Source organism: Crassostrea angulata, chromosome 7, assembly GCF_025612915.1.
Source record: "Crassostrea angulata isolate pt1a10 chromosome 7, ASM2561291v2, whole genome shotgun sequence".
In the NCBI taxonomy this organism is placed as follows: Eukaryota; Metazoa; Mollusca; class Bivalvia; order Ostreida; family Ostreidae; genus Magallana; species Magallana angulata.
Window position 1 is genome coordinate 26,274,752 of NC_069117.1, and position 20,886 is coordinate 26,295,637.

General features: G+C 33.1%; 2 protein-coding genes across 3 annotated transcripts; one reads left to right on the top strand and one right to left on the bottom strand.

Annotated features, from left to right (window-relative positions):
- The first annotated feature begins 1,432 nt into the window (after positions 1 to 1,432).
- LOC128156725 (uncharacterized) lies at positions 1,433 to 2,494 on the top strand. Its single transcript, XM_052818989.1, has 2 exons — positions 1,433 to 2,172; positions 2,354 to 2,494. Exons 1-2 carry the CDS (start codon positions 1,546 to 1,548, stop codon positions 2,390 to 2,392), a joined length of 666 nt encoding a protein of 221 aa, XP_052674949.1. The 5' UTR covers positions 1,433 to 1,545; the 3' UTR covers positions 2,393 to 2,494.
- A 1,245-nt stretch (positions 2,495 to 3,739) lies between these two features.
- LOC128156722 (uncharacterized) lies at positions 3,740 to 15,722 on the bottom strand. Of its 2 annotated transcripts, none has more exons than XM_052818981.1 (14): positions 15,522 to 15,722; positions 10,759 to 10,927; positions 10,219 to 10,343; positions 9,933 to 10,073; positions 9,651 to 9,748; positions 9,386 to 9,472; positions 8,971 to 9,159; positions 8,081 to 8,444; positions 7,802 to 7,952; positions 7,318 to 7,446; positions 6,761 to 6,882; positions 6,287 to 6,551; positions 5,910 to 6,144; positions 3,740 to 5,605 (listed from the first exon to the last, which is right to left on the bottom strand). In XM_052818981.1, exons 1-14 carry the CDS (start codon positions 15,609 to 15,611, stop codon positions 5,497 to 5,499), a joined length of 2,274 nt encoding a protein of 757 aa, XP_052674941.1. In that variant the 5' UTR covers positions 15,612 to 15,722; the 3' UTR covers positions 3,740 to 5,496. The 2 variants fall into 2 exon arrangements, with proteins under 2 accessions (XP_052674941.1, XP_052674940.1); XM_052818980.1 differs by lacking the exon at positions 15,522 to 15,722 and adding an exon at positions 14,387 to 15,502.
- Positions 15,723 to 20,886: the final 5,164 nt, after the last annotated feature.

Sequence of the window (20,886 nt, forward strand, 5' to 3'; positions counted from 1 at the left end):
GGTCGAGTGTCTGTTAGCGTAACCCAAAAATGATGATGTACATCCTAGCATTTTAGAACAATTCAGAAGTTTCGGTTTCAGAATCACATCCACTATGATTTGACTGTTAATGTAGATAATATAATGCAAGAGGAATTACTCTTGAAAGCCTATATTAACCAGCTGCACTTTAACCCACATTTTTTTTAAAATGCCATATGACTGGCTTTAGTAACGAATAAAAGAATTCACGGAGGACTGGCTCTCTACATCCAGTCGAGAAAAAGTTTTTTTATCGATACGTCAGCAATTTGTTATTTTTAAAGATCAAGTGCCATCAACTGGACTTCCGAGCGATTTACAGCTAGTTATAGATAAAGTACCTGTGTAGGTTGACCCAGTATCACCTGTACAAGTAAGGGTGTTATAAATACAATAGATGTGATTTCTCTTTCGGCGGGGTGGTGCATGGAGGGATCGTTCGAGGTTTTTTTTTAAATAATTTTTTACCACATTTTTGTAGGTTTTTTTTTTATATAGTAATATGTACAAATGTTTTGGAGGTCTGGTACATAATTTTGTAGGTTAAATTCTGATTAATTGTTTACATGTTGATGCATGTACATTTATAATACTAATTGCACTGCTATAAATAAACAATTTGGAATTCCTGGTTCACAGAGTAGACTAGGTTGGGCTGGTTTTCAAAAAAATTGCTGAGACTGAGATCCCAAGGAGATCCGAGACAAAGTAAGATTGAATTACGCATGATACTCTCTGTAATGTATGCAATATGTGTATGTATAAAAAGATTAATCCGGTGAAGCATTAGGCTGGTAATAAATACAATAGTAGAAAACCGCGTGAAAGAATTTATCGATTGGTTTTAAGTACTGCACTTGAAGGAAACTAAATGAAGTCGGTAGGTTGTATTTGCTATGCTAGGCTATAACTCTTGTGAAACATTTTTTTAACATTTTTCATATTATACTGATCGAAGAAAGGTGAACTGTACATTCAGTTAAACCGATATACATGTACAATATAATGCATTATAGATAATGCGGATTATACATATGTAACTCGCCATAACACGAAGAAGCATCTCCCAACGTCAAGGTCAATTGTACGAATCGGAATGCACTCCATGCTGAGCGTGTGTGGCGTTCAAGTATCAAAGCACTTGTTGCTATATTATAAGCGGAATACAGAACCCTTGATAAAGGAAGATGTCGTGCATGTTTCAATGCCTTGATTCGATGTCCATGCCACACACTTAATTCAATATCTTAAACTTCTTTAACAAAACGTTTCTTGAAATTAACTCGATGTTATACCGAATGATGTATATTACATTTTACATAATTGTATTTTAAAATTTCAGAAGCGAGAATGGATGAATTTGAAAAGAAAGCAATGCAGGAACTACATATTAAGATAATGCATTGTTTGGAGCCTTCGCAACTCCACGATTACCTGTTTCAGGAAAAAGTAATACCAGAGGACTTTCTGTTTCAACTTCGCCAACAATGCCGAATACCAACAGAAATTTCTAGATTATTCATAATGCACCTTAAAAAACATTGTCCTTTTCATGTGTTTCTCATTGCATTGAGACAAGATAACGCTTACTCTTTTCTCGCCAAAGAATTAGAGGGGAAATTGGAAGAAATAAAAAGCCAGAGAAGAAATCGTTCATTTTCAACGAAGCTTCCCTGGTATGAGAAAGCGTACCATCCGATCAGAAGAATTCAGGTTTATAACGAATACAGAGAAGACATTGTTCACGAAAGACATCTCTTAAAGCGACTGTGTTTAGATTCAAAACTTCCCGAATTTTATAGCAAACAACGCTCGTTGAAGTTAAAGTGGGAAGAGAACAGAAGCATTGAAAGGTGTGACCAAAGCGGAAAACAGCTGGCAGCGGACCTTTATTTTATATCATTAGATGCTGAAATGGAACACAGACGTGTAAAATATGATAAATCCCTTTATGAAAGTGACGTTTTTAAGGAAATGAAAGCGATTATCAAAGAAACATCTAACCCCAAACTAAGCATGATGTTATATCTAGGGAGACTGGCTTCTTCCATGGTGATGTTTAATAACAATTTACTGAAGAAGGGCTTGAAAGCTGCCCAAGAAGCAAGAGAAAATGGCGAACGAATCGAGCCATGTAGGGAAACTGGAATAGTACTGCTTATTTATTATAATCTTTTGTGTCAGGAATATGAAATTACTCGAGACCAAAGTCTTAGAGACAACCTCATAACAATAGCAAGCGAATCTCTGGATCACTTTGCGCAAGAAAGAGATGAAGTCTGCTTTGATTTCCGTAGAATAGTTATGTTAAAGACTTCTTTTATTTATTTAGGAATTGGTCTCTTCTGTGATATTTTATCGGTACCTGTAAGTGAATCTCACATAAAATATGGTAAGAATTGTCTAGAAAAGGCTCTCCTTGACTGGGAAAGAATGGAAAGAAGATGGAAAATGATTTTTCATTTCGCCTCTGCACGCATTCATCAAATTCACAAACGTTGGGACCTCGCTTATTCTAGTGTGGAAGATTCTTATAGATTTTGTAACGATGGGAATTTTTATCAAGAGAAAACAAACATTTTGATTTTTCGAGAAATCATCAAGAAAAATTATGATTTAATGAATACATAAATACCCAATTTCAGTGGAAGCCCCAATTAACAAATCATTTTGTACCTTATGAAGAATGAAAAATACCAGTATCAGGATTTTCTTTTAATTTGGTATCAATTCTGTCATGTTGTAAATTTTGTATTTACTGCCAATTTTATTTATATTTCATACATGGATTCTTTATAGGTCTAAAAACCAAAACGACACCAAAAATTTATTGCTGGGAGTAACCGTTGCCATGGTGAAAAAGGTGAAAGATGGACACATTGCAAAATTTATTTCATTTGTAGCCAAATAATAAGGTTTTGCCCACTGAATTATTTAAGCTATCAAAGATTTCAATAAAGCTTTGTTAAATGTGAATCTTCTTATAAAAGTTATGTAAAAGAAAAAACTGTTGTGAAACCATTACTTTTTAAAATATTACCATGGAAACCGCTGAAAATCATCGGATTTTATTTTTACACTTTATCAGTCGAAATGGGTTACAGTCATAACTTTATATCACTATCAATAATTTAAAAATCTCATAACAGCATCAAATACTGTAAATCTATATTTCATTATTTTTGATGAGTTTCATTCAGCTATGCTGAGTTTTAATGATCTGAAGAAAAAAAATTAAAGTGAATAAATTCGTGTCAAAAATAAACTGAATGAATTCTTTTATGAATGCTCTTCATATTATAAGAGAAAAGCAGTCACATGACTTCAAAATCTAGAAGTCTAAAGTTTATTTTTAAGGGGGGGGGGGGGCGTGAGGACCTCTCCCTGTCTGTCTCTGTCATCGCTCTCTCTCTCTCTCTCTCGTTTTTTTTGTTTGTTTAGTAGGAAGTGGACCTTATACACATGTAGTCACAATTTACAGTATACAGGGTTTAGGTTATGTTTTTTTTAAAAAGGGGCGAATAAATGACTATTGGCGTTTGTGATTTTAAATTCTGTCAAGCGTAATCTTAATTTATATTTTGGTTTCGTCTTTGACTGATTTTTCTCAAATAAATTGAATTTGAAATTCACCCTTCACCTCAATCCTTAATTGTAATACATTTAAAAATGTATCTTGAAATGTTGACACAAATGCAAGTTACAAATAAAACACAGGTTTATCTATATGAATTTAATTCTGTTATCTTTTGCTCCATTCTAATCAAGTAATAATGCTAAGCAGTAATGAATGAACTCAGAAGTAGATACACTTGCATGTATTTGACAATTTGTTAAGAGTTGGTAGAGAATAAATTATATTGCATGTACATCGATATCACTGTCACTGAGAAAGATACAACAACAATAATATCATCCGCAGGAACGGAAGTAACAAACGTCATCTTAATTGCTTATACATGCAGTTGTTAAACTCAATGTATATCTAATTATAAATCATAGCTATTTGAAAATACACATGCATGCTACCCCCAGTTTGTGACATCATGGACATTAAAAATGCCATTGCTGGTTTTTGATGTAAACAATGTATGTAGTTCTTCACAATATGACATTATTTTTAATAGCTTGAAAAGTGTTTGATACTTCAGTCATAGAATACATTTCTTGATCTTGTTCCCTGTTTTGTTTTGTCAAATAACAAAAATATGCAGTCTTAATAAATAGTGTGGATTAAATGACCACTACTACTACTACACATTTTTATTCATAAATAAATATCAATACATATTAGCATATACTAGTATATCTGTTTTGTATTGTTATAGACAGTAAATAAGACATATGACAAAAACATAAAAGTACAGAGTTCTATTAAAAAAAAAATAACATGAACATCAAAACACAGAGAACTTATCTATCAATAAACAAAAGATATCTTCACCGCATGGAGTCCCCAAGTCTGTTCAGCAAAGCAGGGATTCACAAGCACCATTTCGTTCTAGCGGATGCTTATGACTGCAATGCTCAGCTGAATTGATCATTATGTGTCAAATTGGAAATGAATCAGTATTAGAATTTACATTTATTTATGGGGGGGGGGGTACCCTAGTCTGAAAACAACAGACAAACACACTGATCATGAAATTATTTTTTACTACAATACAATGTCATGTACAACATCTACACTTGTACCTGGTATACAATCAATATCTTTTGGATCTGGAAACATTTCATTTAAGATATTTAATTGCCGGTAAAATTACCCGAGTTTTGACCTTCAGTCTTGATTGCATTTCCCTCACTTCTTAATTCATGTAACAATTTTAAATAGAAGAGTAAAATGGACTAATTACAAATACTGATGAATGCAGGAGTTTTCTATAGCAGTAATTATTTAAATTTTGTTACAGAGTCTATGGTTTACATGTACTGTATGTTGCAAAGAGTAAACTAAGCATGCTACTTATGAATTTAATTTAAAATCTAAGGGATTAACAAACCAATTTCATGTTTTCATCACAAATAAACTTGCACAGCATGGTACTTGTAAATAAAATAAACCTATAAAACTCATCCAAGTCTTGAAATAAACTAGCTAGCACCAACAATCCCTATATCAAAATAGCTATGCATATACATGTATATAGACAATAAATACTTTGAATTTTATGAAAATTATGAATGTATTGCATAATTGTTTCTGAATTGTTATACGTTCTGTAGGTTCAGGCTTTATAAAGGGTCAATAAGTCTTCCATTAAAAACACACTTTGCTCATACCTGAATCGTATGCACACCTGAAAACTATGTTGCGCTCTCAACTCTACAATATTTGTATGATCTAATATACAATGTACATGTACCTAAGATAATAGTAAGCTTATCTACTCAGCTCCCATGTCAAATAATCCAGAATTACACTAGCATCAAATATCACATTAAAAGAGGTTGTAGTCAGGGTGGGGGAGGCATTTATGCCGAGTCATCTCTCAGAGTTTGGCATTTGTTGTAGAAGATAACTGCATTCTCGTAATAGTCACTACTTAACCAGAAGCACTGCAAAATGTCGTCAACATCTCGTCTGTAATAAAAAAAATATATTCATAAAGCATATACATGTAAATTTATTAGTTATTACCTACAAAAAGATGCAATATTTATATGCATATTTCTGCAATAAGATGAAATTTTATTGTTGCTACTTCAACATTTTTTTTTTAAGTTCAATAAAAATTATATTACAATTCCTTAAAAACTCATTAGTCTAAAAATTTTTAAAAAAAAGTGATTTGATGTATGAGAGATATCAACAAAAGGAAAATATAAAACTTTGCATGAGAGAGAGAAAGAGAGAATAAAGGGGAACAACTTCTGAATTAACTTACATAGTTCCATCACAGAACCTAATATTGATCTTTTCTCCCACGATTCCTGCCACCCACCCAGGGAGATACACGTGCTGGTGACTGTCCCACATGGCCAGAACATGGTCCCCAACAGACAGGGGGTGGTGCTTGGTGAAGACCCCAAAGATGTGGTGGGAGGTTTGAGTGGACTGCTCCCCATCACACCACTCCAACATGTACTCCCTGCCATTACCCACTCTTTCCTTCACAGAGGCTGAAAAAAGAGAAGAAATTCATTCATTCACGAGATTTGAAGTCTTAAATTATCACTTTTGATTCAATTTTCAAAATCATCAAATTTTTTTCAACTTATAAAAGATTGCATGTAGAAATAACGATTTTAAGAATGAAATTACCTAAGTGATAGCTTCCCATCCTGTCGTCCCTAGCAACTACAGCTTGCCCCACCCATCTTGTTTCACATTGAACTATATAATTCACATCATGTTCATATTTTTCCTGCGTCAGTTTATAAATCTCCTCTCTGGGGAGCTTTTCCTCTAGAACTTGTCCATCGTAGAATCGGATTTTCATTTCCAGGTTCTGGTAAACCTTTAAGACAATTCCTGGTGCATAACTGAAACTGTAGTCAGGGTGCAGGGCTACCACTGGGTCATTTGGCTACACAAAAAATAAAGATAAAGAGTTCTGAATATTAAAGAAATAAAGGGATATATTTAATTTTTTTAAATAAAAATCAAGAATATTTGAGTTCCTCACTAAATATATGTATTAGTTTTTGGCTAAGAATATCCTATACAAAATTTTAGGCAGATCTGGTGGGTAAGTAGTTTACCATTCAGCTTCCTTAAAAGAAATAATTGTTTTACCTGAATAATTTGATTAGCATCGTCGTAATCCGTAATAATGTCCTCCCTCCAGATTCTCTCACACATTCTTGTGCTGTCTTCGATGATGTAGCTAAAGTCATTGCAATCCTGTTTAACTACACCTGTAACATGTAACAAGGAATACAAAATTAGCTGAATCAGCTATATTTCTACAATGAAGACTTGACATTTGTATTCATACAGAAAATAGTGATATTTTTACTCTTAGGCCACCTCTGTTTTCTGAATGAAAAATTACAACTTGCTTGTCAAAAAATATTAGTCACAGATCAATTCACAACTGGACATTAAATGTGATTCACAGTATCCATGGATTAACTGAAATATATCGTATATCCGGTAATTTTCTAGATGATCTAATTTTCGCTTATTTCGCAATGTGTTTCAAATTGCAAAATATTGAAAACGCAGAAATTGTATGCTGTATAATTTTTTGTAAGAAGCTTTAAAAATCACAAAAAATTGCATCAGTCAATTTTGTGACACACATGAAAACCTGTATATACATGTATGGTATACAGATTTTGACCCCTTACCTCTGAAGTACCATCCCTCATCAGACCAGCGGGCCATGACCTCCTCTCCCTCCCTCAAACAGGGCAGGGATTTCCTCAACTTCAGAAGTCCTGAGGTCACTTCAGGAGCCTGCACTGAAGATGGGGTTTCTATCAAAATCAAAACCATATTGTAAATACCATGGTACAATGACATTGTATAGATATTTTGAGGGTTAAAATGTTGCAAATTCTTTATAATGATGCATTCAATAATAAGAGTTATTTCTGCTTAAATCATAAATGAACAAAATGTTTCAGTTTTAGTATATTGCAGTAGAAGTAATTCTCTTTTAAATTAAAAATGAAAAGTTTTGTGAAATTTTACATATTGGTATTAATCATTCATAAAAAAATTACTGTTTGTAAAATTTCCCTTTCTTAAATACATGTATTTTCATGTTTACATCAACATGTTTAAACAGGGTATTTAAGCATGAACACATCCAGCGATTCCTGTTCATACCTGGTCTAAGCTTCATCTTGCTGTCGTCGGAATCATCAGAGTCCTCGACAGCAATCACAGCAGTGTTAGATTTCACAGACTTCTCGTACTTTTTCCTTTTCTTCAGCTTCTTCTTCAGCTTTTTCAGTTTCTTTGCTTGCTTTTGAATTTTCTACAAATGTAAAAACAACAACAATATAGTCTAAGACACATTAATTAAAACATTCTTACATCAATTCTATTGATCATTTTCTTGTTGACATTATTAAAAATCTATGACAATCTTTTATAATTACTCACCTGTTGTTGAGCTTCAAATTCATCTTGCTGATGCTTCAGTTGCTTTTTCAGTTGCTTCATTTTCTTGCTTTTCTTGTGTAGTCTCTCCATACTATCAGACCTAGTTCTCAAATTAACTGGTGACTGTGACCTTGAACTCCCACTACTCCTTGACCTGGATCTGGACCTTGATGATCTTGAATTTGATCTGGATATTTTACTTCTCTCACCCGAAATTGAACGTGAGCGTGACCTTGATCTAGAACGTGACCTTGATTTTGATCTAGAATGTGACCTTGATCTAGATCGTGACCTAGATCTAGAGTCTGACCTTGACCTGCTTCTTGAATTTGACTGCTGTGCTCTTGGCGTTGGAGTTGGGGATCTGAAAAAGATTGACATTGAGAAAATATAATACCGGTAAATTAACTGAAATGTTTAACTGCATATTAAACAGCAAAATTTGTACTTTCTGAAAGGGCAGATGGGGCCATTGTTTACAAAAAAAACTTGCATAAAGTACCGATATTACTTTACAAGATATTTTGGACAATCTAAATCCAATTCAATATTTCAATGAGGTTTTATGACATTCAGAATGATAGTGTGGGATTCTAATAGACTTCATAGCAGCTACATGAATGTAAATAGCCACATACAACATTTGTTCATGTATGAAACATTTGAACAGCAAACAATTTAGCCTCGATTTCCTACTTCAAGGTCAGGTAGATATATAATGTAAAAGTATTATACTTACATGTAATTATTGTTAGCTTTGTTATTGATACTCTCATAGAAAAAAAAACAAGTTTGCTTTCAGTTCAATGGATTTTACAGAAAGTCTAAATAATATTATAATTCAACATAAAAATATCATTTTTCAAGAGTATATAAGACATATGACTCACCTAGCACCCTCCTCCTCTGGGAGGGGGGACATGACTTTGCCGCTCCTTGCTGTGTTGGGGGTAGGTGCTGGGGGGCGGGCACTGGCGGGTCTGTCACTGCACACAGAGTTTTGATCAGTGGGAGGATTGCTCTCCGACTGATCAACCACACTTATTTCTACCTCTGGAGAGGGGGAGGCTTTTCTCTCTCTGTATAAATATAGATATGCATGTCTTTTGTAAATTTCATAACAAAGAATTTTCCCTAAACAAGTAAAAATACATTTGCTGTGTGGGGAAAAGCAAAAATTTAATCTCTATTTAATTGCTGTAAATTTTTTCATAAAAATTTATGACTTTAATTTTACTATTGTAGACAAGCTGCCCCTGTTACACAGCCATTGATTGGGTAATCATCATCAGCTAGGATGCATACCTATCTCTGTGCTCTCTTCGTCCTCTCTTTTCTTTATCACTGGGTCTGGCAGATCGAGGTGTTTTCACATACACATTTTCATCAAAGCTACAAAAATTCAAAGATAATCAAACTAAAATATTATTTTTAAAAAATTTTAAATAATTTTTTTAGCTGTCAAAATCTTCTGCTTATACTTCAGTAGTCAATCTTATAGACATGAAGAATAAATTGAACATGCCATAGATATTTAACAACCATAGTAAAACAGTAAACATATCATTACCTCCCTTGGCTTTGCATTTGAATATCCGCAATGTAGCGAATTGCAAACTCAAATCTGGATTTGCTGATCTTCATGATATAGTTTCTCATGACAGTTGCCTAAATTAAAGAACAAACTTTCAATCAAATAGTATCACCATGATACATGTATCTATATTTGAGCACCGGTAAATTAAACCACTAAAAATATATACATCTATGCTCTAGATTATAAAAGACTTCAAATACTGATCAGTTATACCAGCATGTGGTACTTAATCTACTTGTTTGAATGCACACAAACCTGCTGTCCATTGTACATCATGACTGTGTAGAATTTGGCTTGGACGGTCTCATCCTGTGGAAGAACCTGTACAATTCCTGGAGCGTAGCATTCTAACTTTGTGTCTGAATTAACAACCCTCACTAAAACACAATCTCCAACCTAAAACAAATACATGTATCTAAGTATTATATAGTGATTGAAGAATTTTGTTATTTTCAAAATTTATTATAAGTGACCCTCCTTTTTGTGGAGAGAGAGAGAGAGAGGGAGAGAGAGAGAGTCTGAGTTTATGGTCGGTACCTACCCTTAGGTGTGGCCGCGCTATAGCACCAGTGGTCGCTATCATCAGTCTGGTGGGGGTCAGCACTTGTTCTTTGTCTTCAAACTCCACGAGAGCATGTCTGGGATCTGGGCACTTCACAACCGTCCCTGTGGAGATAACATGTTTAATCAACGACATGTATATGAATTTAAAATTTTTGCCACCTTTTTGTTTGTCTTTACTATCAAATCATTAAAGCATTTTGGATCTAAATGAGACTGAAACATGCAGCCACCATAACGGTCACTGTGCACAATCGGTATCAACTGATTGAAATCTAAACTGTTGAAAATTGATGTTGAAATTGATTTTGTATGCCTCTGGGTCCACTCTTTCATTAGTTTTTCAATTTCAATTATGCCTTGACTCTTTTATAGGTTTTTCAATTTCAATTTTATCAATTTTTACTCATTTGCCATACAAAATATCAATAGTTTGAAACACTGCCAATGAATTTATCTAAAATTCTGCGAAATTAAAAACTTTCAGTGATCACTTATTTTCTCAAATATCTTAGATTACCTGGATAATAAAGTCCATCCGAATCTCTTCGTGCAACCACGGATTGTCCCTTCAGAGTATCGAGGACCCGCCGTATTATATTTTGAGGTAATTCTTTTTCTTGTTCCATCTGAAGCTGAGTTCGGAGTTTGATAGGTTTCCTGTCAAGGCAGTTGTGACTACGATGGCCCTGTTAAATAAAATCAATAGAATATTTACATCAAAACAGTGTGCTCCTAGTTTCTACCCAAGTTTCAAATTACTCTAACTTGCTAAATTATTCATAGAAAATGATAAGTCATTTAAAAGAGTTCAAAACACAACATTTCAACTACAATGAAATTTCATCTGGCACTTTCCACCCCTTAGATATGGGATACATGTATTTGCATTTTATGATTATTTCAATTCAATCAGTAATTAAGTTATCATAATATACTCATACAACTGTGAAATACTAAAATAAGTGTATGCTGTGGCAGACTGAACTTAAATCTACAAAAACCCTCTAAGGTTACTGGTGAGATGAATCAATAATTATGATTGCTTTGTATTATTTGATCTTTAAGTTTTTAATTTCAGGCAATCCATTCTCATCATACAATCTACATCACAAAATATTGTTATAAAATTTTAAACAAAAACGTTTTCTTGATATTCTGGCATGCATCTAAAGCACTACATCTAAAAACTAAATCTTTAATTATGACAACATTTTATAAGTAGCTTGATTATAGCAATACAGAGAAATACTAAGTATAATCCATGTCATACAACTGACAAAAAGTTAAAGATTATTGTTGAAAGACCAATTACTGGTGACAATGTGGAAAAAGTAATTTGATACAGACTTCACATGTATACGTATGTAAAAAATATGTACCGGCCGGTATACCCTAGTTACAAATCCTTGATACTGTTAATAGTTGCATTAATGCCTTAATTGATTGTTGCTATTACTTGATAGTACATACAGTGCGTTGATACCCGATTGTTGCAATGCTTCTATTGCTATATATTGTTATACATCTATATACACTCAGTGTATATTTCCCCTTATGTTTGAAATGGAAATCTGCGACTGTCAATTTATTTTGAATACACTTAACCAATTCATGCGCCTAAGCACAAATATAAACATCCTCACGCGTTTTGAGTACATTTATTATTATAAAATTAAATGAAACATTCAAATTAACGTAACCAATTTGATATGTAGTACATATCAAATTGGTTATGTTAATTTGAACGTTTCATTTAAACGTTCAAATTAACATAATCAATTTGATATGTAGTACATATCAAATTGGTTATGTTAATTTGAACGTTTCATTTAATTTTTATGTTAATATGTACTTATGGAAAATAATCGTTAAATCATATCTATTCGTCAATAAAAAAAATCTCAACAAAGTTTCTGGCATTGTATTTTTAGTCGTGAAGGAGAACTAAATAACGTTAATATGGCTGTTCCATGTATGTTTCAGATTCCTGACAAAGAGCGTATATAATGGCTTTAAAGCACAATTCACAAATATTTCATACAAATAGACATCATCACTCAAAACTTAAATAACGTTACTGTTTGCCTTGATTCCATTGTTACAAAATGCCTTAATTGATAGATTGTTCAATTTTTTTGTTACTATGACTAAATTAGCACCAGTTTTATTATTAAGCCATTTTTCGTAACAATGTCTTAAGCATTGTTGCAATATATTGCAATATATTAATTTCAATTTGTTACAATTTAAAAAAGGATACTGATATCTAAGCATAATATCATGATATCAATATCACAATGACATGATATCAAAATTATAATGGTATGATAACATGTTACAACGACTTGATATAGAGACATTGGTGACCAATGACATTACATTTGTGTGACAATGATATGATATTACACTATCAATAAAAACAAGTGAAAAGCTGTCAATGTGACGGCAAACCGAGTTTTCATTTATGTGAACTGTATCCATAATCCATGTCAACCTGTATCCAGTGAAATGGAGTACCCTATATGCAATATTTTGCCAAATAGTTCAAAAGCTGGGTTTTTTTCATAAATTATCGGAAATCAAAATCCTAGCAATATGCACACCCACCCGCCGCCATTTTCACCATTTAATAACCAGATTTTTTCGTGGGAAAACTTGGTTAAAAATACAGAGAAGACTAGATGTGATCTCTTTGCACGCAACAAGCAGGTCTTTTGTCCATTTTCAATATCAAATTGTCTATAGATATGTCCCCATTGAGGACCTCAAAAATGTTTAACCAATTCTCAATCATTTTTCAAATAACTTCAACCCATTGTCTCTCAATCCTGAAAATTTCACATCGTTATCATATTAAATAGTTTCTGAGAACATCTCTGCATAAAACGGGTCATAAAAATCTAGAAAACTGATGATAATCAGAACCAAATGTATATAAACCTAATTATTAAGTTACAATGAAAGTGAGAATATCTGAAGAGTATATGCTATAATCATATCTATAGTGTAGTTATGGTGTTTGGACATCTAATGTCTGTTATGTCTGTTATGATTTTCAAATATTTACCAGGTATTATTTATACTCATCAAAATCATCTGCTTATGTAATTGAATCTAATAGAATTAGAATTATGAAATATGACATATTCTAATCATGCACTTACCGATGGCTGCTACTAGTAATATGAAATGAGAGAGCAAAATCGCAGTTACTGTTAAATGAGCTCACACACAAAAAAAAGTATCAAATGATAATGGTAACTGAACAATCGTAATGTATACTTCTACTGATTGGTTTAGGAACTTTAATTCTCACAATACTGGCGTGCCAAATTTACATTACTCTGCGCTTCAACCATTCAATAAGAACCTGCCCATAGCCAGTTTAATATGCTTAATATTCCTGGCAATCTATTAATAATTCTCTTTCAGTGTATAATCATTTCACTAATCACTCGAAAGGCACTGGGTGCATATACATTGCATGGTTGGATTTCGTAAACACCCATTTTATATTTACAAACTTAATTTATATTCATTTATATGCAAATTATACACTGTGACTAGACCGGATACATGGCCTTGGTTTGATTATTCAGCTCACTGCCCAGCTAGTTGTATCATAGATTGTACCCATTAATAACTATAATGGCAATTTACTGAAGTGATTGAACTAAAATAATGAGTGAATTTAACAATTTGTCTGCCTATGATTTAATCAACTTTTTTGCTGTAGTGTTCTTTTGTGTATACAGTTTACTAAATTAGTATATACCGGTATAGTTGCATGTGATTAAAGCTAGAGTTTTAAGGGGTCTGGGTTCTGTTACTTTCTAAAATGATAACTTTATGAATGATTCAAGTTGTTTGTGGCTTAATTAAACTTCATGATCAAACCATACATTATTGCAGTATTTATCCTCTAAGATGCCTTAATTTAAAAATTATTAACAAAAAAATTACAGTTATGATGCAATTTTAAGCAACTTATCAACAGCATGCCTTCTCATCTTTAGCACATTTAACTTTCCAGATTTTACCATACAAAATAAATTGTCACACAGTCATGCAAATTAAATGCTAGAAAATGCTGACAAACATTCCCCTCGATTTCAATATCAATCATATACCGTACAAACACCTACCAACATATCCTCAACCATCGTTGAAATTTCACGAACAAATGCCTCATGCTTTCTATCCTCTAGATTCTCGGCTGTATCAGTTCTTTCATAGTATCTATACACATTTTTCTTTGGTACAAAACGGACGGCCATGATTCCAACTTTTCAAGGATAGAGTCAATTCTAAACAGGACAGTTGATTTTATCTCTTCTGTTTGACACTATGGGGTTTAAAGCATGGCAACATCGAAAACTTTAGGCTTTAATATGCATTAGAGCATTGAGGCGATTTCCAGGGATATTTTCAAATACTCCATTAGTGGGGGCTATAAACAGTTACTGCCTCTGACACCGCATACGATCACAGATGTATTTCAGAACAACTTGTTCAATACTATAGCTAGGCAATCAATACAAACAAAGTTTTTAGTTTCCAAATGAATACTCCCGTCAATATTTAAACAGGCACTATAAACACGTTTCCATATATTGCTGTAATGTTTGCCGCAGAATAGGTCTTAATAACAGAAATAAGACCCAGGACTCATTTAATCTTCCTCACACCTTTTAAACCAGAGGGGAAAATGACAAATGTAAGAGTTCATACATATAACTTAACAGACTTATATAGGAATAATTTCTTTGTGTAAAATACGCGATTAGTTTTTGTCTATTCAAAACTTTTACAATGAGTCTTTTTGTAATCAAAAATAAAATATAATGGCCACAAGATTAAATGCAGAATCTTTGGCCTTTTAAAGAGTCAAAGAACATATGGTGGTTTTTAAGATTTGGGTTCTTCAAGTGGAACTAAAATACAGATGTAGGTATGGGTGTGAAAAAAATCATTTCAATGGGAAGGTCTAAAACCCTGCAATCTAAAATGATTGCTATCATTTAAAATTCTGCAATTCCATTTAAACCACACAACCTGGATGGGAAAAATTCGACCAAATCGGAATAAAAATGCAGGAAAACCGCTGATCTAATCAAGTTGGAACACGAGTACCGCTCAAAATAATTAAATGTCAAGCGAGAAGTGAAGCGTGTAAAAAAGAGACGAAATTAAAAAACTAATTTGAACCAAACGCTTCACGTTGAAAACATGCCAGGAGAGAGTGAATCTAAGACAGAGTGAATTCGATCTAAACCTTACCTTAGTCATGCTCAGACTCTCAAGCTCAAGAACGAGGTTTTTCGACAGAAAATCTCGCCTTGGGTTCTTGCTCTCGACCACTTGATACATAATAGTGAGAGTTGTCAATCAATAGACGAATAATCACCGGCGATTACGATAAAACCTTTGTATTGGACAAACGGAAGCGCACCTGGTAGTTTACGCTGTTGTTATGACGACATCCCGCGAACGCACTTAGAGTTATCTCCCGCGCTCGATCAACGATCGGGTGCTGCCGAGTTATCTTTCTTAGTATGCCTGATGGGTATTTTTAAATAAAACATTTTTCAAAGCTACATGTATATACGTAAGAAAAAATTTGCTTTTGTTTTAAGTAAATTCACCATTATTCCCTGCCCATTTTAAATTATTTTTTGCGGAGAATTCTTTGTAAAAAGTAAAAACAACCAAGAAACATTTAACTTAAGAATTCTTAAGTTAATTCTTAAACTAAACTTTATTTTTTTTTACAACGATTGATAAGCAAGTTCTACAACTTATATTAATATCTCTCGTTGGCACGGATGTTATCGCGAGGGGGTCATTGGTGTGGGAAGAAGCCGGAGTACCCGGAGAAAACCCACGTGTCCAAGCGGCCGACCGCCATAGCCACTGTCGATCACGAGGATCGATCGAACTCGGGTCGCAGCGGTGACAAGCGAGTGCATTGTCCACTACGCTACTTGGACACCTAATTTAATTCAAAATAATACTAAACCGTTTTACTGAAGACATTGTTTTAACGCAACCAATAACCGTGGTGAGTTGCGAGCAATAATATTGCGAGCTATATTATTGAATTTATTTGAGAACATTTGATGCGAGCTTTGATTCCACTTGTTGACTACACCAATTTAATGATCTCAGTGCGCAATATGCAAGTATTAAATAAATTAAATTTACTGTTTATTTATTTTTTTCTGTGCAATGAAATCTACATGCCCCTTTTATCGATTGGTCAAAACCTACAACGACTGAAACTGACAGAACTGAAATCCACACGCATCGTTTATCGACTGACCGAAACCTACAGCGACTGTAACTGCATGACGAAAAATCTACACGTTCCGTTTATCGATTAATGGTCGAAACCTATGCGACCTAAGAAAAACCATGGACTGCACGAAATAATCATGATGATATCGAACTTGAATTCCCATCGGATCCACGATTTGGCTGTTTCTTCTACCTACATGTAATGTACATGTACATATACTTACATTTTCAAGTGTCTTTGCCTGTGATAACACTCCGTATATATCGATTATGTACTATCACCCCTGCGAATGTGTTCGGAATGTTTTCTTTATCGTTGCTAAGTATGTAATAAATCCAGAGGTGCTCGAATGAAAGTTCACGAGACTTCACCGAGTTTTGTTCAGTTCCTGTGAAATTTCGAGCGGAAGTATAAGTGTTCGGATAATATTCTCAAAATACGTAAGTATTGGTCGTTTTTATATCATATCCTGCATGGATTTATGTCAAAACGTGAAAAACTTTTAAGATGTATGTCTTATTTCACCATCTAGTGCTTATTTACATTAAACGATAACATTCAGAACAGAGTTATCGTTCGTGTTCAGCCACGTGTAGAGTGGTTGACAATATAAACATCGGGTTGCTTAAAAAATCATAGCCATGCTTGATGCTTATGATGTGCAATACCATGTTTTTAGAAAAATAATGGGTTTCTGTTTTGCATAAAAACTTAGTATATCGAGCCATTTTCAAGGGACATTCTGCATAGTATAGTATAGTCTGTTTCACTATTGATGCTATTACTTAATCAGGCGCGGATCGAAAATTAATCCTCAGGGGGGATCTCTACAAGCATGTTAATTGTTGCAACACCAGACAAAAACTATATTTTGTATTGTCGCATTTATTTCTAGAACACATTTTATCCAACATAATGAAGATAAAGTTTAAAATGAATAAACCTCTAGATTTTATATTTGCTTACAAGTACATGTACCTAGTTTCTATGAAATAGACTATAAACACGAGGCATGATTTTTACTGCGAAACTGAAAGGGTCAAATAAAACTAGAACTGTCCTAATGGGACTAATACCCCCGCTAGGCTAATTTCAAATGGGACAAATAATTGAATTGAATAATAATTAAGGTTTGGAACACATGAAAAAAAAAATTCTAGAATTATAAAAAAAAAAAAAGTTAACAAAGAAAAATCAAAATTGTCAGAATTTCACTGTAAATACATATCTATAACAGTAATACATTTACAAATGTATGTATTTGATGATATATTTTTTTAATTTAATTGATTTAAAGAAAAACCAACAAAATGACAAAAACCCCTCCCTTTGCAGTGAATAGAAATACTGGTAGCCAAGCAATGCTCTTCTGTTGATAAAACTTTCAATATCTTTCTAATAAGAGTCTTGACAGATGCAATTAGTTGTTTCAAATTTTCCTCACTTTCTCCTATGGCACAATTGAACTCCATATCAGAAAATTGATCCCATAGGACTATGATTTTCTTTGATGAGCTTGTTAAATTTAATAAACTCCCAAAACATTACCATAATTACCATACTATGTAAAAATATGTAAAAAAGAAAATTTAATATTACAAACAATTTTAAATTGCCAAAACACTACAATCATATCAGTAATTTTGAATTTCATTTAAATTAATGCCCAATAGGGTCACTTCATCAAATTACTTGACAAATAAATTTAAACAACCTCTAAAAATAGTTTAACTTCTGTATTAATAATTGTATTATTTATTTCCTTATAATGATAGACCTTTTGGTTTACATGAAACAGTTTTAAAATAGCCCCAAAACCATCACCCATTTTACAGATTATCAATTTCCCCTAAACACATGCTCCATCTGAACCATGGCTCAGATAATGGCTCCCTTGGGACAAATGAATTCAGCCACACTTGTCTTTGATGTTCTCATTAGCTCCTAAGAATTTATCATTGACAAACAAAAACTTTGCATTGTCAGTTGATAGAATACTTATAAAAAATAATTTTTTTTTTTATTAATTAAGACATAAAGACAAAAAACTCCATCTGGATGTATTTATATAAATATATTTTAGAGTGTTTTCTATTAATTAATTGATAAAATCTGTAAGGATTACCTCCCTTACTTTTCAACATTAGTGTACAATATATAGAATAAGGAAAATGAAAACTGTCACAAAATCATTAAATCTTGTCTGATCTTAAAAAAAATTGCAGGTGCACATCTTCAGATGGTGTTCAACATATTTACAAATTTTCAAACTGTTCCATGCAGTAATAAAAAATTCTATAAGGGGGACAAAGTTGCGTCTACAGACAGACGGACAGACGGACAGACAGACAGACGGACAGACGGACAGACAGACAGACAGACGGACAGACGGACAGGGTGAAACCAATATACCCCCCTAAACTTCGTTTGCGGGGGTATAATTAGGTGGTCTAAAATTTAAATGACAATAACATTCGCAGGGGTGACTATAAAACCCATAACTTCAAACGACGCCAAATTGAGGCGCCAGCGGGGTTTGCTTATTTAATCGTACGATGGCTTAATATTATTTAATCGTTGGTGATTCATTCGGGATATGTAATTTTTCTGCAATGATCGCTACCTTCATTACCCGAATGAATCATCAAAGAAAGCATTTTATTGTTTATATTAACATCTTTCTTTTCCAATTGATAAATTGATTATGAAAATTAAGTAAGTAAAATTCACTAAATTATTGTTAATGTACGTAAGTACGTTAACTAAAAGAAACAGCCAAATCGTCTCCTGTGAGACTTTGAGTCTGACGTCGTCATGATTATTTCGTGCAGTCAGTGATTTTTCCTAGGTAGTTGTGTCTCGACCAATTGATAAACTGGGCGTGTCAAGTTTGGTCCTGTCACTTTCTTGTCAGTTTCAGCCACTGTAGATATCGACCAATCAATAAACGGGGCGTGTAGATTTCAATCTGGCTGTTTCTATAGCGCTATGAATTAACTATAAGTTTCCGTAAGAAATAGAGGGAATAATACTTGGTAGATGTAAATATATAAATATAAGTAATAAGGAATCATTCTTTGAATATTATGAGGTGATAATTTCGGTCGGGGCGTGATCAAATCTATCATAAAGCCGTTCGGGCTTTATTGGATTTAATCACGCCCCGACCAAAATTATCACCTCATAATACTCAAAGAATGATTCCTTATTCCTTAATTATGTACATTAGCAGTGATTTAGTGAAGTTTACTTACTTTGACAATCAATTTATTAATTTGTTAAAAGAAAGAGGTTATGAAGGTAGCGATCATTGCAGAGAAAATTTACATAACCCGCTAACACGTATTAAAATCATATAATTAAATGATAGTTCAAACTATAAATATTTGTTGATTTCTTCAAATAATAAATTTCCTTGCCAAATTTTATCAATTAATTTTGGAAAATTATCATTTCTGTTTGGGGTATCATATTTTGAAATAAATAGCATGCGACATGGGTCACAAATAAAATAAATAAACATTTAAGTCCCCATCTTAAAACCTAAGTACATGTAGTTTTCGGATAATTGGAATTACTCTAGCTTCTTACAAGAGTTCTATGTGAAATTTTGGAACCAAAGAGTTTACAGATTAAGAGGCCTGGTGGTCATTACATGTAACATCAGATCTGCCTGAATCTTTGACACATGATATAATAGTGGTCATGAATTTTATAATTTAAGTTCTACTTCTGTAATACACGTAATTTAATTAAGGAAGCCTAGTGGATTCAAAGAAGTTGAAAATGTTAAAATATTAATGGACAACAAACAATGCACAATGACAGACAAAAAAGTAACCAGTAGCTATTGGTCACATGACTAACTGACCTAATAAATCAAGGCTCCGCATTTTCTGTCCATACTAAGACTTTCTATGGGCATGTATTTCTATTAAAATCTACACTATTTTCATTTGTATTTAAATAAATATTCTTAAATTAACTATGTTTTTTAAAAAGGGTTTATATTCTAACTTGCTCTGATAGTGGCATATTAATTTGTTCCAGTGAATTTTAAAACACACCATCTTTGATTCCGGTTGTTTTTTTTCCGATTGACTGTATACATGCATGCATTGACAATACGTTGTTGTCAAACTTCGTTATTTCGAACTAATGGGACTGTTTAAAAACTTCATGATATCGCAGTATTTGAGATATCGAGGGTAAAATACTTAGAAAATAAGTGGTTGGGACTTACAAATCACTTCGACATATCCATTGTATTTGTGATATCAGTGTTTGAGATATCAAATTTCAACAGTACAAACTTATACTCACCATATATAAATAATTGAAAAAAGA

Excerpts from the sequence above, each read along its gene's own strand:
- LOC128156725 (XM_052818989.1), top strand. The coding sequence starts at position 1,546 with ATGCACCTTAAAAAACATTGTCCTTTTCATGTGTTTCTCATTGCATTG. Across the intron at positions 2,173-2,353 it reads CATGTAGGGAAACTGGAATA|GAATTGGTCTCTTCTGTGAT; the intron begins GTACTGCTTATT and ends TTATTTATTTAG.
- LOC128156722 (XM_052818980.1), bottom strand. The coding sequence starts at position 14,518 with ATGGCCGTCCGTTTTGTACCAAAGAAAAATGTGTATAGATACTATGAA. Across the intron at positions 9,473-9,650 it reads CAAATGCAAAGCCAAGGGAG|CTTTGATGAAAATGTGTATG; the intron begins GTAATGATATGT and ends GAATTTTTGTAG. Across the intron at positions 9,160-9,385 it reads CGAAGAGAGCACAGAGATAG|AGAGAGAAAAGCCTCCCCCT; the intron begins GTATGCATCCTA and ends ATATTTATACAG.